Here is an 18,617-nt window from a genome sequence, read left to right as displayed (position 1 = left end):
ATTTTCAGAGGTGCACCGGGTGTGAGGAACACAGACTCCTGCATAAGCATCCAAGCAGACCAGAGAGATGGAGGTAGAAAAAAAGAAATATTACTTAATAACCAAAAGTCACTTATCATCATTGATTTTATTTACCTTCTCAGAATCCACAAAAACAGTATACCCTAGAGGTTTTAGGATTAGAAAATGAGAATTTCTAATAACTACCTAGTGTAAACTAAAAATGCTCCCTATCACATCAGTAAACAAAAATGTTGCAGCCATCAGACACTGAAGCTGCCCCCCAAAAGCGCAGCCTCAGGAAACAGGATGAGAAAACACAGGATACTGGCAGCAATGGCTAAAGTGTATGTGGGCACACACACACACACCCACACTCACAACCTATTTTGGTGCAGCAACTCTTGAGAAATATGTCATCTAGGCCCCTGAACTGCAGTTGTAACTGACACTTCAGGAGGCCAGCCTGCAGATGAGATGCAGGACCTCTCAGTGCTCTTCCTGACCTCTGTCACAGGAGACTTCCTCCCAAGGCCCTTCACACTAAGCCACAACAGGACCATGAATGACCAGAGGCTGGGGGTGGAGTTTCCACTGCCCAGGACGTGCTGGCTGCCGTCTAAAGTGAACAGAAGCCTTTAAAGTTGACCCATAACTACCTACACTCAACCTCAGACCTCTGCCCAACACTGAGCATAAAAACTTCTTACTCACTTTTGACGTCTCTTGACCTCCCATAATTACCAACAGGTCTTACCCTGTCATTTAAAATAAGCTCATCTGCATCCACCTTTCTTTAGCAAATCAAATCTACCATGTTTCTAGGATCAGTGAGGAGAGAGGAGACAGAAGAGAGGTACCGACCTCCCCTCCCTTCCCTCACTCCTGGCCACGGGTCCTTATTTTGATGGGGGCCCGCTCCTCTCTCTTCTTCCCACCAACAAGGTCCTTGATCCCGGCCCCATCTCTCCAGATCTCAGCCTTAGCCCTTGCTCCTCCATGAGACTCTTGCTGGCAAACGTAGCTCCAGGAATCTGCCACTCATGTGAGCTCCTTTATCTTTACTGGACAGGCTTGGAATAACTGTGCTGCCCTCTCAGGAGCCCCCAGAGCTAACTGACCAGAAGGGCCCAGGGGGAGCTAAGCCACTGACTAACTACCAATCATTCTGATTTCCCTGCCAAGAACTATGAGGCCAGAAGAGAATCAGGAAAGTGGAGCAGCCTCACCACACCCAGCAAAGGTGACAGGCAAAGGGGCTTGGGAACATGCAGGAGCCCTGTGACAATGGCCCCAGCTCCCATGAGGACCCAGTTCCCAGCTGCAGTTCCCAGGAAAGTCAGCACTGCTCCAGCTCCACGAGATGCCCACTTCCTTTCATTCAAGTCCTCCTCCTCTGAACTAACCTGGGTAGAATCTGCCCCTAGAACCCAAAGCCTGGACTAGAACAACCACCACCAGGACAACAACTGATGCTTACTAAAGTTAGTTTGGGAAATGATAGATTTTGTAAGGTTAAAATTTCAAATTACTAAGTACCTTTGAAATAACAAAATTTATTTTAGTCATTTTAACAGAACATTTTTCATGCAGACAAGAGACCTTTGTCAACTTTTAATTTTATTTCATTTCCATTATGGTTTATTACGGAGTATTGAATATAGTTCCCTGGGCTATACAGTAAGATCATATTAAACAAAAGACGGAGCATAAATACAACTTTTCATGAGAACCCAGATATAATATTTTGGATATCGATGGTTTGACTGTTTTTGAACATGTCAACATCCTTTGTGGTTACTTACGGTTACTACAAACCCCTACACACTTACTATTTTTTTGGCTGTGACTGCAGCCTGTGGAAACTCCTGGGCCAGGGATAGAACATGCTCTACAACAGTGACCCAAGCCACTGCAGTGACAATGCCAGGCCCTCAACCTGCTTCACCAAGAGGGAACTCCCCCCAATTACTATTTTTTATCAAAGTAAACTTTAGTTACAATACTATACCAATTTCTGCTGTAGTGCAAAGTGACAATCATGTACATTTATACATTTTCCACATATACATATACACACATACACATATATGTTTCCCTCATGGTCTATCCCAGGAGATTGGTCAGAGCTCCCTGTGCTACGCAGTAGGACCTTACTCTCTATCCACTCTAAGTGTTTGATAGTTTGCATCTACTAACCTCAAACTTCTATTCCATCCCACTCCCTCCCACCTCCCCCTTGGGAACCACAAGTCTGTTCTCTATGTCTGTGAGTCTATTTCTGTTTTATAGATAGGTTCATTTGTGCCATATATTAGATTCCACATAGAAGTGACATCATATGGTGTTTGTCTTTCTCTTTCGGACCTCCTTCACTTAGTATGAAAATCTCTAGTTTCATCCATACTGCTGTGAATTGCATTATTTTGTCCTTTTTATGGCTGAGTAGTATTCCACACTATATACAAACCACATCTTCTTAATCCATTCATCTGTTGGTGGACATTTATGTTCTTTCCATTATTGGCTACTATGACTAGTGCTTCTATGAACATGGGGAACGCATGCATCTTTTTGATTATAGTTTTTCCAGATATGTGCCCAGGAGTGGGACTGCTGGATCATATGGTGGTTCAACATTTAGTTTCTGAGGAACATCTCCACTGTTTTCCATAGCAGCGGTACCAATTAACATCCCCACCAACATTGTAGGAGGGTTCCCTTTTCTCCACTCTCTCTTCAACAATTTGTTATTTGAAGACTTATTAATGAGGGCCATTCTGACCAGTGTGAGGTGGTACCTCACTGTACTTTTGATTTGCAGTTCTCTAATAATGAGTGATGTTGAGCATCCTTTCCCATGCTGCTGGCCATGCACATGTCTTCTCTGGAAATGTCTATTTAGATCTTCTGTCTAGTTTGCAACTGGGTTCTTAGGTTTTTTTCATTGTAGAGTTGTATGTGTTCTTTGTGTGTTTTGGAGATTAAGCCCCTGTTGGTTGCATCGTTTGCAACTATTTTCTCTCATTCCATAGGTTGTCTTTTTGTGTTTATGGTCTCCTTTGCTGTGCAAAAGCTTTTAAGTTTGAATAGGTCCCATTTGTTTATTTTTACTTTTATTTCATTGCCTTGGGAGACTGACCTGAGAAAATATTTGGACAGTTTATGTCAGACTGTTTTTGTCTATGATCTCTTCTAAGAGTAAAAATACTCAGTGTTTATCCAAAATGTATAAGGGACTCATTGTGTTACCTAACACTTAAACTTTATTCTCATCTGACTACTTGAATATAACAAGAACCAAGAGACATACACCAGAAGGCCAGGTCGATTAAGCGTGAAACTCCTACTGTCTCCTTTGTCAAAAGAGATGGGAATGGATAGAAAATCTGGCACCAACGGGAATTAAAGCTTCTTCAAGTGAGTTTTAAAATTCCCTAATGTAGCAGTGAAATCTACTCACCTGGTCTAAAGATTGAGCATTTGTTAATAAACAGCAGCTTATCTGACTGTAGGATAAACCACTGACTCCAAGATTACACAGGTGCCGCCTTTTATTACTCTGGCTATTTCTATCAACAACTATTTATTTTGTCTTGAAGTCAAAGAATAGTTTTCTAGTAACACCGATTACTCATCATCTTAAAGTAGATGTTTACTTTCCTTTCGTTTACAGGACTAGGTCAAGACTAACACTGAAAACTTGGCACCAATAAGAAATACTTCTGTCTACAGTATTGGCCATTAGTGAAACTCATTAAGCCATATTTGACTCCCTCTTCATTTTTATGCTAAGTAAAAAGAATATCCAAAAGATTTATATTGATGTGTGATATAATTTTAAGATGTTATGGTTGCTTTATTAGCCAAAAAGGAAGAACAATAAATTTATAGTTCTCCCAAAAGAAATAAATTTTTGAGCCCAGGCAGTCTGATACCAACAGGAGAAAAAAGGAGAAACTTCTAAAAATAATGACTCCATACAAGAAAGCAATCATTTCCTTCTTAATTTCTCTCTAAATATTTAAAGGTGATGAAAAAATTAATGCATGATTCTGAGTATATTTCAAAGCACCACTGCTGATCTAGACATATGTAAGTATTTAATGTAGGAAGATCTATTTAAGGCCAAGTCCAGATACACCGTGGTATCTGTGCAAGTGTTTTCGTACGGAACAGAAAGAAGTGGGTACAATGTGTTTCTCATCGCACCAGCAAAAAATCTCTATTTTTTAATTGTATTCCTCAATCAGAATAAAGAATAAGATCAGTCACTGAGCCGAAAGAACACTTCTAGAAACAATCACTTGAAGATCAGAGAGAAATCACTACCTAATTATTGACTTAACCATTCCCAACTCAGGGCTTAGGCTGTGAATCAACAAGGGCCGATGCTCTGGTTTCTGCTGCTGTGTGAACAACACGCTGCCCTGCAGCACTGCTTCCCCCAACTGCAGACCCAGAGACAGGACTTGCCCACCATGAGGAGCACGACTGTATTTGGAAGAACTTCTGGACAAAGATTCTTAACCACATAACAAGCCTCAAAGAGACTTTCCAGGTGTTCAAGAGGTTGAAATGTTTCCCATGTGATACAATCTATTACACTGCGAATGCAAAACAGAGAGAAAAGAAAATATTTCCAGAACAGAGAACTTGATTTTATGATAGCTTTCCATTTAAAAACAGGATTTTAGTAAATTCCCACTCAAAATACATTTCAAAGCCTGCCATCTACTAGATATTGAAGAGTTTCTACCTAAATGAGGGGAAATTTCTAACAGATTAATCCTGGTTTCCAAGAATAAAAAGAACACTCAACACAGACACCATAGGTGATTTCATGATAACATTACTTGGAGAAAATGGCATTGCTAATAATGTTTGACCTCTGCCAAAGCATCTGTACCCGACTCTCAAAAGCCCAAAGAGAAGTGTGTGTGGCTATTTACAAAGGACAACGCTGGAAGTGCTGCTTCCCTCTTTTCTCCCTGAACACAGATTTCAGAGAGGAGCTCTGTGCCCAGACAGTCCTGATGGGGCAGGAGAGCATTTCAGCTTCATCAAGAGTCTGGTTAGAAACCAGGCTGAGTTTGCTGTAAGCTCAGAGATGATAATTTTAAATAAAGAATCACCTTATTTCTGAAATTCCACTCCCACTGGTATGGTTGTATTTTGAGAACAATCTATTTTAAAGTTCCAGGAAAACAGGTTCTGGAAATTTTCTGAAATCAAGGGCAATCATTACATAATTGATTATGAAAAAGAAATACACCATAAGGCCAATATAGGTATCTGTGGTTTGTTTAAAATGCATTGAGCTCTCCAATCTAGAGCTGTATTAAATTCTGAATCTGTATCTTTTCCATACGCAGTCATAGAACATTGACAATTTTTTTAAATACTCCATTGTCGGCAATCATTTAAGTTGGCAAAAGCCTTGAAAGACAGGGACTTTTTGTCCCAGTGCTTGGGACCACAACTGACAACCAGAAGATGACCAAAAAATGCTTGATGAGTGAAAAGGCCCCTCTTCTGACCTGAGGCCAAGAGAGGGGCAGTGACAGGCACTGCTCTCCCAGGGCTGTGTTCCAGCACAACTGGGACATCATGACATCTCCACCTACCTCTCAGATCCCTGTCGAGTAACAGTTTCTAAAGGTCTAATGATGTTTTAAATGGATTAATTCCTCCTCTCTACTTCTTAAGGGCTACAGTTTATAAGGTAAAACTATCACGTATCAACTATTTAAGCCACTTAAGTTCCAAGATTCATCTTCAATGCAGAACTACATCTCAGAGACATGTATTAGGTGTTTGACAGTTTCATTTCCTTGATTGACAGACAACAGTACCTGGGAGCTTGGATAGTTTGGTTCCATGAAACACAGCTTCCAAGGAACCAGCATGCGTGGGTTTTTTCTTCATGCCATCACATGCCAGAAACAAAGTCCATCATAAATAATCTATTACAAATTCTCCTTTTGCAAATAACTATAGGAAAGAGTTCAATTTAATCTACCATTAAAAGAGTAAATAATTCAAGGTCCCTAAACATTTTGGGCAAAGTAGGTCTATCTTTGCAGTACTTATTTGGGCTTCTACTTTCTTGAAGGAATGAAGTCCTGCTAAGAGATACAGGAGGGGGAGACAAGATAAACACTAGGGTCCTGACTGCTCTAAGGTGAGTGACCTTGAAGCTTTGAACTTGGTCTGAAATCCATGAATAACAAATGAATTAGCATCTGGAAGAGCCTACAGGTCTTGAACATGAAGATCCTGGTTAACTGTGGTCATGAGCACTCAGAGGCTATGATAATAGAAATCCAGTCCCACTTAATCCTCCCAACTTTATGACTGTAGTTTTCACTTTAGCTGACAAAGTGGAGCCATATTAGCAGGAACTCCTCCAATCACTTTCTCATACTGGCGTCATAATAAAGATGTATGAGCGGCCTCTGCAGTTTACCAAGAAGTGCTCTGCACGGTGCCTGGACTGACAGCATGTGCTGAGTAAATCTACACAAGATATTTCCCTGAACAGTCTTATTTCATATTTACCAGAGTCTTGTGAAACAGGAAGGGCAGAAGCTATTCCCAATTCACAGAAGAGGAAGTTCCCAGGCACCAAGTCACTGTTGTCACTAAGGTTCATTAGCCACTGACGGAGCACTAAGTGCTGTGAGCGTACTGACCTGCTTAATGCCCACAGTATCAAGATATAGATAAGGTACATGAGAATAGCATCCCCATCTTGTAAGGAGAAAACTGAGAAACAGAGAACTTAAATAAGTAGCACATAAGCATCAGTATAACTAGAGCCATCTACCACTATGAGTAACTAGCACCAGGACTGAACCCAGGCACTTGGCTCCAGAGCCCATATGTACAACCATGATGACACCCTGCTTTGAGATTTGCCTGCCCAGAAATACTCACCTGCTTTAGCCTTGGTCACATGTCTAGTTGATGGTCAGGCCAAGGCTACTCCTCTCCTCCCTCCAGCCCACCTCCCTGCCTCTACAGTTCCCGTCAATCATCACTGCAACAACAAAGCTGCCCTGGGACTCACCACTAGTCCAACCAACTGAACAGAGTGGGCATGCATGCTGATGAACTATTCGTGAACAAACCCAGGTCAGGAGCTACCTTCAAAGCAGGACAGGTCAAAGGCCTCAGGGCGGAGGAAGCAACCACTGGGAAACCTCCAGGGACACTCATATTGAGAATCTTACTCCTGAAGATCCACCTGCTACAGACCACACAACCTCTCACATGGCACTAAAAGTCCACTGTAAAACTAGAGAATTAATTGTATTGAAGAGGATGTTTACATTTCACCAATCTTGGGTTTTACGAATCTTTCATTACCATTTTAGGTCGCAGCACGTGCCAGAGCTCTGTGTTTCCAGAATTGGATGGACGATGAAAAAAGACACCCACAGCCTGTCTCTTACAGAGATTCACTGTAAGAAAGTTCCTCCTAGAAGACAACCTAGCTTAACACTTTGTAACACAGCCAACCTTTTAGCACACACTGACACATGACTATGCCACACAACAAATGGATTCCTAATCCATCCTACAAAGTGAGTGTTCATTTATATTTCTGCACACACATAAACTGGCATAAAATCTTATATGGCCACTATGGAGAACAGTTTGGAGATACCTTAGAAATCTATCCATAGAACTTCCATATGACCCCACAATCCCACTCTTGGGCATCTATCCGGACAAAACTCTACTTAAAAGAGACACATGCACCCGCATGTTCATTGCAGCACTATTCACAATAGCCAGTACATGGAAACAACCCAAATGTCCATCAACAGACGATTGGACTCGGAAGATGTGGTACATATACACAATGGAATACTACTCAGCCACAGAAAAGAATGACATTATGCCATTTGCAGCAACATGGATGGAATTAAAGAATCTCATACTGAGTGAAATGAGCCAGAAAGACAAAGACAAATACCATATGATATCACTTATAACTGGAATCTAATATCCAGCACAAATGAACATCTCCTCAGAAAAGAAAATCATGGACTTGGAAAACAGACTTGTGGCTGCCTGATGGGAGAGGGAGGGAGTGGGAGGATCGGGAGCTTTGGGTTATCAGACACAACTTAGAATAGATTTACAAGGAGATCCTGCTGAGTAGCATTGAGAACTATGTCTAGATACTCATGTTGCAACAGAACAAAGGGTGGGGAAAAAAAATGTAATGTATACATGTAAGGATAACTTGATCCCCTTGCTGTACAGTGGGAAAATAAGATAAAAAATAGTGAACTCAAAAAAAAATCTTATATGATTCTATATTCAGATTTCGTTTGGTAGGAAAAAATATCTGTAAAATTTTTGTGACTGCCTTCCAAGCATCTTCTCCATTTTCAAATATCAAATGTAACCAAGCACTAAATGCGTTAACAAGACATATTTACTGAGAAACTTGGTCTGACTCACCTGTCGGATTTCTATCGAAGAACAATACCGGAGCTCTCAAAACGGACTCCAACATTTGCTTGTGCAGAGTTTGTGAAGAATTAACAAGGACGTAGAACATCAACAGAGACCTCGAGATGCCAAATAGCACAGTACCTGCAGTGAGAACTGGAACAAAGAAACATCGCTCAGCACAAGGTCTCTGCCTTTTCTTCAATGATGCTAAAGCATGGAAGGTAGCTTACAAAGGTATGATGTATTTTATCCTATAAATATACCATATATAAATTCATATGTAGAATATAGAATAAATTTAGATATAATGGGTTCAATGATAATGTAACACATTCACAAGATACATTTATAAACAATATAAAAATCACTACACTCCTCTCATTAAATAGAAATGACACAGGCAGTTCCCATCGTAGCTCAGTGGTAACGAACAAGACTAGTATCCATGAGGATGCAGGTTCGATCCCTGGTCTTGCTCAGTGGGCTGCAGCTCCAATTCCACTCCTAGCCTGGAAACTTCCTTATGCTGTGGCTGCGACCGTATAAAGACGAAAAAAAAAAAAAAAAAAAAAAAAAAAAAAAAAAAAAAAACCTCAGAAGAAAGAAAATTATAAAAAGTGGTTGATCTTCCTTTCTCCATATTTCAAGTCTTACTACTTACAACAGGTTTCAGAATCCAAAATTGAGGAATGCTTTGTACTAGCATGGGAACAGGAGAAAGGATTACCTGTTTCTGTACATGGTAAACTCATATGGAAATTTACTTCCACATAAAGTAGCTATTTCCACGCCCAAAAAGCTTTAAAGAGTATGAAAACAACATATTAACTTGTAAGTGGAAAGTCCCTTAAATAATTCAATTGTAAGAAAAAACAAATTTTATTTTAACACAAGATAATTAATCTAACGAGCAACTAAACTGTCACTAAGTGTTTTACATCAACGTGAAGCATTTGGAAATGAACATATTCACTTAAATGTACAGTTTATTAATGACATAAATGGGTACTTACTATTCATATAAAAATTAAAATAGATCTCTGAACAGTTCTTGAAGCCACAACGCTAAAGAGACTGGAGAAACCTTCTGTAATAGTCAATCAGGTACTTTTTTTCCTCTTCTGCTAATGTATCTGTTATTTCATTTCTGAAAGCTGCTCAAATTCCTGATTCTATCAACAGGCATCTATCTGCCTTAGCCCACCATCCCAAACGAATACGTAACAGAATCCTTTCCTTTTTCCTTGAAGCTCCCCTAGTCCACCAATTCAGAAGGCAAACAACTAATGGATTTAGGTTTCTTAGAAGTGATCAAGGAAGCAAATACCAAATAATATCAAATTTCTTTTTTCTTTTTTTTTTTTTTTTTTTTTTTTTTTTTTGCTTTTTAGGGCCACACTTCTGGCATATGGAAGTTCCCAGGCTAGGGGTCAAATTGGAGCAACAGATGCTGGCCTACACCACAGCCACAGCAACTGCAGATCTAAGTTGCATCTGAGACCTACACCACAGCTCATAGCATCCCCGCATCCTTAACCCACTGAGCGAGGCTAGGGATCAAACCCGCACCCTCATGGATCCTAGGTAGATTCGTCTGCACTGTGCTACAGTAGGAACTCCTAAATACCAAATTTCACTGAGTGGGTCCTTACAAAGATAACTCACTTTACTTTCACAGAAAGCTTGTAAGAGCATTTCCTGTGGGAATATTTAGTCTTTTATATAAGGATTTCCTTTAAATAGTATGGAATACTACATATATCCTTTTTTTTTTTTTTTTCTGCTTTTTAAGGCTGCACCTCCAGCATATGGAAGTTCCCGGGCTAGAGATCAAATCGGAGATACAGTCGCTGGCCTACGGCACAGCCACAGCAACACTAGATCCGAGCCGCATATGCCAATTACACCACAACTCCTTAACCTGCTAAGCGAGGCCAAGGATCAAACCCTCAACCTCATGGATCCTAGTCAGGTTCACTAACTTCTGAGCTACAAAGGGAACTCCAAAGTGACATATATTCTAAGAAGAGAGCTGTGTTAATATTAGTCTAGCAAGCCAGATGTTACATTAATCACACAGCTGGGGATGTGATAACATGGTGATGTCGAGGTTAGACAGAGAAGGAACCCCAGTTCCCAGACACTTGGTTTCTCCTGCTCAGCTTCTCTCTTCAGTAATTAGTGAGGCCGAGGAGATGAGCTGTGTGGTGAAGGGGAGCTCTGCATACCTGCGAGAGAATGATGCTTTCATTGGGGGGGCCTTTGCTGCCAGAAAACTTTGTCCAAGTTCAATAAATACAGGGTTTACTCAGAATTGGAACAATTGGAACCACAGGGTGGGGATCCGTTTCTAATCCCCTTGCCATCCATATAATGACCTAAGACTCAACTAAAGCAACCTATTAGCATAGTCAGTTGCCACGGATTTCCAGTGGCTGATTTTCTGAATGTGCAATCCTGGTTTAACTTCCAAAATCCAGTACAAAGAAATCTAAGAGTCTTCATCCACCCTCTTTCTTCTAGTAGATTTAAAAATAATTATTCTAATTAATTCACAGAGTAAATGTGACTCAACTATAATCTGTTGAGACATTTCATTGTAAGCACCTCAGACACTTGTATGATAGAGCACATGACTCGGCTTTACCTGAATAAGGGGTAAAGTACCAGCCAGGATCAGGTACCGAAATTATATTTCCTCTTCCATATGACGCAGCATACAGGGTACTCAGTTCATTTGCCCTATGAAACAGGGAAGAAAAATATTACACCATAGATAGAATTTAGAAAAATAATTTTAAAAATTAAGCTCAATTTAGGAGATGTGTTTCATGCTGGAAAAAGATCCCCAGCTCACAGGACCCTGTGTCCATCTACCTTATAAAGATTCAGTTTCAGAGTTCCATTCATGGCGCAGCAGAAACAAATCCGACTAGGAACCATGAGGTTGTGGGTTCAATCCCTGGCCTCGCTCAGTGGGTTAAGGATCCGGCATTGCCATGAGCTGTGGTGTAGGTCACAGACACGGCTCAGATCTGGCATTACTCTGGCTGTGGTATAGGCCAGCAGCTGTTGCTCAAATTCGACCCCTACCCTGGGAACTTCCATATGCTTGGAGTGCGGCCCTAAAAAGAAAAAAGAAAAAATTCAATTTCAATCATGACTTTTGGGTCTCAAAATTGTCTGTGAGAAGGTGCTGAAGGTCAGACATGAGGAGAAACCATGCAAGGGTCACACTCCAACAGCAGGAATTTAATTTTTCTTCAGGGAAACTACATGAGGATCAGAAGAGGAGGCTGAACAAGCCCCGCCTCTTCCCTGGACTCTGGGAAAATGAGGCTTCCTGTTGATTTTAGAGCACTTTGGGTCAGACCAGGAATCACTCACCAGGATGAGAGCCACCAATCCTGAAGGACGTAGGACACCTGGAGCAGGAACAACCATCAATCAAACGCTGACATCACTGAGCCCCTCAAACCCCCACTTACGACAATGGGTGATGGGAAGGCTCCAGAAAATGGAGATGGTCCTTCTGGCTCAGGTCTGCACCAAGCCCCATGCCCCAGATAACCAGAGGTCAGGGAAGTGCATGTCACATGTGAAAATCTTTAAAAGACATCCTTTTTTCTCTAGAAGCTCTCTGCCATGTACACACAAGTCAGCCTCACTTATTTTGCTCCCCACAGATAACCTGTTTCAATACAAATCCACGTGGACTGAAAATATAATAATAATAGTATGGATGCTGGGATTTTTCAAAGGAAGAAAGCTGGACAGGTACTGTGATGGTCAGTTTGGTGTGTCAGCTGGGCCAGGCCACTCCCAGTGATTTAACCAGACGCTGGTCTAGATGCTGCTATGAAGGTATTCTGTAGATGAGGCTCACATCTACACTAAGCTAACTGAAGCAGAAGAGATCACCTGAATGATGTGGGGGCCTCGTCCAGTCAGTCAAAGGCCTTTAGAGCAAACCCTGAGGCTTCCTGGAGGAGGAAGAAATTCTGCCTCAAGACTGCGGCACTGGCTCCTGCCTGATGTTCCAGCCTGAAGACCTGCCTGACTGATTTCAGGTTCACCCACCCAGGTCCCACCATCTCGTGAGCCAGTTCTTTGACAGAAATCTCTTAAAATACCTGTTAACAATAATAATAAATAATAAATACAGTATAAATAGTATGTAAATATCAAGCTGAGGGCGCAAACCAAAACAAATGTCCTTATTTACCTGAGCTGCGATGTTTATGAGAATAAGGAAAATGATGATATTCCAGTGAGCACCAGCTGTGAAGTAATCCTTGTAGGTCTTAAAATCAACTTTTCCCTCTGAACGGCTTTCCAGTGACAGGGCAACCTGTATAGTCTCAGTCTGGAAGGGAAAAATGGCAGTAAGAGACAAAATTTTATATAACAAACTCCAAATTTCTGACATTCCATAATATGCCCCATTGCAAAGCTGGGGGGAAAGAGAAGCATCTCGATGCTGGTAGGAGTAGGAGCATCTCCGTGGAGAAGGTGTGGAAATATCTCGACAAACAATATACACATTACCCTTGGACCCAGCCACCCTATCTCTAGGAATCTGGTCGAAATAAGGAAACATCATTTGCTTGAGGTTATTCATTGTTAAGGACTTAAGGGCAGTCATGACTCTGAGCACACATTCAATATACCTCTTTCAAGTACAAATGCAGAAACTTGTACCGAAATAATACACAAAATGCTATGAGATGATGTATCCGTTTAGATTGCTTGTGTGACTCAGTGATGGAAACATAAAATACGGTTGGGGCTCAAACAGAGTAAACTGAGTTTGCACAGCGATCTGGAGTGATGCGAGTTTGGATAGCAAGGGATAGCATATGATCCAAATGCATATGGTTCCTGAATTTCAGAGAGTGATTCCTGACTTTGGAATGTGAGGGACTAATCTGAAGACTTGTCAGAATCATCCAAGTATTTGAATAGTGAAGGTGTGGATATTGAGGAATATCTGTGTATGTTTTTAAGGGAGATCTGGTACATGTCCGCATTTCTGTCTGCAGGACTCAGAATGTGTTATAGAGTCACATGGGCCAAGGATGTCCTCAGCTCTGTGCTGACAACTGGGATTCAAGGTGGATAAGATGTGGTTCTCAGTCTTGAAGGATAAGAAAGGAAGACGGGAACTAACTCCAAAGTGGCCACTGTGTGTCAGGTCCTTTGCACCTGCTACCTCTGGCCTATCACAAACCATCTGAGAATGGGGCAAAACACTACCATCAATTACATGCAGTAATTCCAGCATACAGGAAAAGCAGCTGATTTAATTTGGGTTGCACCAGGACTCAGTCTAAGGGGGTCTTTAAATTAAGCCTCTGGATGCATACAGGAAGCCAAGGGCCACCAGAGTGAGCAGGATGTAACCATGATAAATTAAAGACTTCTCGTATCAGTGTGGGTCACATATGCCCAGGAACTCATAGCAGTACACCCACTACTGATCTCCCTAAGATTCTCCATCTACACCCAAAGGGAACCCCAATCAGGCTTGCTCCCTTCATGCTCTTTTAATTCTACTAATTCCGTGGAATACGGCTTTGAAATCTTAGGGTCTACTTTGGGACAAATAAACATGCCCTCAGTGGAACAGACTGAAGGGCCATGAGGCCACCAGGAGCAGAGAGACCAGGGCATGTTGCAGAAGGAGAAACTCACATCTTGGTCCTCAGGGGCAGCACCTTCTAGCGAGGGTCTGGGAGACTCTTGAGGCTGAACAGAAGATTCGGAGGGCCGACCCTTCAAAATTGGAGAGTCTGGAATTAGAGATGGTTTGGCCTCTTCATTCTCCTTTAAAAGGATACCTTCAAAATCTACCCCAGGTTTTGGACACACAACGTAAGTCCCCCTTTTCATAATTTTGCCCTAGAAGAAAGAATTTGAGAGGAATGCACTTGTTTTGATGCTATTAATCTAATAACATACTTATCAAGAAAAGTGAGCCAGCCCTAAATTACGATTTTCCTATGAAAATGACCCTTAGGTTGGAATTCTGGTTGAAAGCCTAGTTCAGTTCAACTCGACACAGAACTGAGCATTCCGTTCTCTGCCAAACCCTGTGTGAGGTGCTGGGGGATTTGAAAGGAACATGTGATCATGTCTTAAAAATGCACTGAGGGAGGCAAAAAGCACAGATACTGGTGGAAGTATCGGTCAGTCTTTTTAGACAACATGGAAATTGAGAAAAGCCTCCTGTGACAAGCAGAATTTAAAAAAAAAAAAAGTGAATTGGAGAGGATATTCCTGGAAGAAAACTTAAGACTGACCCAAGGTGGGCACAAGCACATCCGCATGGGTCAGGTCACTCGTCAGTCTTCGCTGACCACTGTCATAGGTTCATGTACCTGCTGGGTCAAGACGTGTAGGAACCAGCCCTGGACAGAGGACCCCTGAGCAGTGTCATCATGGTCTTCACACTGTCCACAAACACAGGAAGTTCCCAACTGAAAATTCAATATTCCACCTGATAAAGTAACCAAAAAGGAGCCAGGAGACAGAGACTGAAGTGACTCTAACGCCTAGACAGCCTGTGCCAGCAAACCAAAACCGAAGCCAGAATGAATGTACTGAAATCTGAGAAAAGACTTAAGAACAACCAATCACAAGCAGCCAACCACGTCAAGCATCTGCTTAAGCTACACTCAATCTAATCATTTTCTTTGAATGCATGGGGTACGTCATTGCACAATTTCCCTTCCTTACAAAATTATATAAAATAACGTGCTGACAGCAAAGGAAACCCTAAACAACACAAGAAGACAACCCACAGAATGGGAGAAAATCTTAGCAAATGAATCAACTGACAAGGGATTAATCTCCAAAATTTATAAACAACTTCTGCAGCTCAATACCAAAAAAAAAAAAAAAAACTCCATTGAAAAATGGGCAGAAGATCTAAACAGACAATTCTCCAAAGAAGACATACAGATGGCCAAAAAACACATGAAAAGATGTTCGACATCACTCATTATTAGAGAGATGCAAATCAAAACCACTCTGAGGTACCACCTTACACCAGCCAGAATGGCCATCATCCAAAAGTCTACCAACAATAAGTGCTGGAGAGGGTGTAGAGAAAAAGGAATGCTAGTACACTGTTGGTGGGATTGTAAATTGGTGCAACCATTGTGGAAAGCAGTATGGAGATTCCGCAGAAAACTCAAAAGAGAACTACCATTTGATCCAGCAATCCCACTCCTGGACATCTATCCATAGAAAACCATGACTCACAAGGACACACGTACTCCAATGTTCATTGCAGCACTTTTTTCAATAGCCAAGACATGGAAACAACCTAAACATCCATCGGCAGAGGGAGTGGATCAAGAAAATGTGGTACATATACACAATGGAATATTACTTAGCCATTAAAAGGAATGAAATACCAGCATTTTTAGCAACACGGATGGACTAGAAATTATCATGCTAAGTGAAGTCAGCCATACAATGAGACACCAACATCAAATGCTTTCACTGACATGTGGAATCTGAAAAAAGGACAGACGGAACTTCTTTGCAGAACAGATGCTGACTCACAGACTTTGAAGAACTTATGGTTTCCAAAGGAGACAGTTTGGGGGGTGGTGGGGTGCGCTGGAGTTGTGGGATGGAAATCCTATAAAATGGGATTGTGATGATCATTGTACAACTACAAATGTAATAAATTCATTGAGTAATAATTTTTTAATAAAATAATGTGCTATTTTCTGCCCCCATGAAACAAAACTCAGCTGATTCACTCAGTGTCAAAGAAAGTATTAGGCAAAATAACAAGATGCAAAGCTAATCAAAGGAGGGCAGCTCTGGTTAAGGCAGGTGAGGTGGAAGAAGTTGGCCCAGGAGCCGAGCTGATCCTCCTCTCACCTCATCCCCTGAGGTGGTCCTCTGGCAGACACTCAGTGAAGCCTTTGGGCACCATGTGACTGCGCAGAATTAGAAAAGTATTCATGATACATTGTGCCTTGTTCCACTGGGGAGGCAAAATGCATGCACTGTGTTTTTATGAAATTACCACTTTCCATGCAGTGGTACAAAGATATGGCAATTTTACTCAGCAGCCAAGCACAGACAATCCTGAGGGGACGAGAGGGCAGCTGTCCCCTCTCTGCTGTGACAGAGGGACCAGACTAACAGTAAGGATGGACCCCAACTCATCCAGGGAGGCTCACTGAGGACAAATGGTTGTTCTGATAGTACTAAAATAGAGGGTTGTCTCCTCGAAGATGCAGTAGGGGACCCCAAACATGTAGGGATTGGCTAAATAGGTTATTCTGCCCACTGGTTCTGTGCTCACGATGCTGCCAAGGCTGGGGTTTTACACACTAGGATCACCCCCTCTGCACATGAAAGTGACTGTTCTCAAGTTTGAGAAACTGAGCTCCCCATTCCTAGAGGCACAGAGAAGAAATGACACATGGCACTGCTTCAAAAGATACAGAGGCTCTGCATTTTAATCATCTTTCCTAGGGCAGAAATTCATTTGATAAGAGAGGGATTTGGCCAAGGGCCTGATGGAACAGACAAAGTTAAGGACAGAGGTTCTGAGGCACAGAGGCAAAGAAGCCAGGGAGTGAAGCATCAACTAACATCAAGTCTGAAAAATTCTCACCAATCTCCACCCCAAATCATGTCATGCGTTGTGGGTTGACTGGGAGGTGCCCTATCCCCCAAAAAAGGGCCTCAGACACGCTGGCCCTCCTGCCCTTCTCCCACAGGCCAGGTCAGCGCCCTCCTGAGGACCCCCTGCCTCAGACGCCCACCCCCAGGTGACAGTGAGGCCCCCACCTCCCCGTCCCTCAGGCCCCGTGAGCCACCACCTCCTCAGGGAGGCAACCCCCACCCCACTCTTTCCTCACATCTGACCCCACAGGACAGGAAGCTCCACGAAGGCACAAGTCCTCCCGCTGCACAGGCTCCTGCATGTCTCAGCACATAGAGAGACCTGCGCGGTGAGCCCAGAACCTGCCAGACCAGCAGAGCGGGCGTCTCTGACACGGTGCTCAGCTCCCCAACCTCACTTCCAGCGTTAAAGGAAGGTGCTCTTCAGGCAAAATGCATGTGACAGTTACATGGACACAAACAAGTTTTAGTATCCCTAATTTTCAAATTACACTCTTTGAACTAAGTCACAGAATGGGAAAACAAAACTTCTAAATAAAACAGCATCGCTATCCTGAACACATTTCACCAGAACAGTGATAACTCAGTAACCCCGTGGCAGCACCTTCATATACTTTAGGGTTTCTGTGGCTTCGAGTGTAAAGGTCACATTTCTACAGGTCTCTGGATTCATCCTCAAAGGCGTCAACACCAGCTCTGAGAAGAAGGGGGCATAAAACTGACGGAAAAGTGGGCATTTACCATGAACCCAAGGAGACTGACCTGCTGGGAGGCCTGGCCTTAAACACCCCTGAGTGCTACCAAGTTCCACAGACTTCTAGAAACTACTTACATCTTTCAATATCAGAATCTGACTTGCAGCTTTTAGGTACCATAGCTGATGGGTCACTAAGATTGTGATCTTCTCGTGCAAGGCTTGGCGAATACACCTACAAAGAAACGTAAAAGGTACAGCAGCAAAAGCACATTAATGGGGGCGCTCCCAACGGAAAACTCATATTTTGAAAATGTAATGAGACAAAGACAACACAGCAGTCAATGATCTGTAGTTTACATACCAAATAAATCACAGAAATGTATTACAAATATAAATCAATGTTTCTGACTAGGTCTCAAATTCATCAAACTAGCTCTGCTAAAAAAAAAAAATCTAAAAAGCAGTCCACTGAAGGAGACCCCAAGAGCTAAGTTTTTCTTTTTTCCAAATACTCAGCTTAACAATTTACATGTTTCATAACAAAAACAATTGAGCAAGACGGAGATTCCAAAACTTGACTGAACTAAAACACTATTTTATTGCCATGTGAGAGTGACAGAAGAGGATCCATGTCATATAAAAAAAGTGTATATTTTTTCCTTAGGCAGTTTCTAGGTGATTTTTTATGATTTATGATGTACATACTGATGAAAAAACTAATAAGATTCTTGGTAAATTTTCCAGAGTCAACTTTCTAGACACTTCTCCCCAAATAATATTAGATACAAAATAA

General features: G+C 41.9%; 1 protein-coding gene across 50 annotated transcripts in view; it reads right to left on the bottom strand.

Annotated features, from left to right (window-relative positions):
* The window catches only part of LOC100517850 (ATP-binding cassette sub-family C member 4-like), a 174,250-nt gene that overhangs the window by 94,850 nt on the left and 60,783 nt on the right, over positions 1–18,617 (bottom strand). For 16 of the 50 annotated variants that reach the window (XR_014819728.1, XR_014819722.1, XR_014819720.1 and 13 more), the window contains 6 exons: positions 17,960–18,056; positions 14,167–14,373; positions 12,698–12,838; positions 11,860–11,897; positions 11,120–11,214; positions 8,479–8,625 (listed from right to left, as the gene is read on the bottom strand). Coding sequence is in view for 28 of the 50 variants with exons in the window: in XM_084982096.1 (XP_084838222.1) it covers positions 8,479–8,625; positions 11,120–11,214; positions 11,860–11,897; positions 12,698–12,838; positions 14,167–14,373; positions 17,960–18,056 (725 nt within the window). In the remaining 22 variants the exon portion in view is untranslated. The remainder of the gene's footprint in view (positions 1–8,478; positions 8,626–11,119; positions 11,215–11,859; positions 11,898–12,697; positions 12,839–14,166; positions 14,374–17,959; positions 18,057–18,617) is intronic. The other 34 variants (XR_014819741.1, XR_014819732.1, XR_014819731.1 and 31 more) reach the window with 3 other exon arrangements.

This window comes from Sus scrofa, chromosome 11 (genome assembly GCF_054392235.1).
Source record: "Sus scrofa isolate SSC_HxYL_T2T_F1_AM1 chromosome 11, Sscrofa_HxYL_maternal_Yorkshire_Landrace_v2.0, whole genome shotgun sequence".
In the NCBI taxonomy this organism is placed as follows: Eukaryota; Metazoa; Chordata; class Mammalia; order Artiodactyla; family Suidae; genus Sus; species Sus scrofa.
Note: the sequence above shows the minus strand (reverse complement) of the source record. Positions and strands in the feature narration are given on the sequence as shown.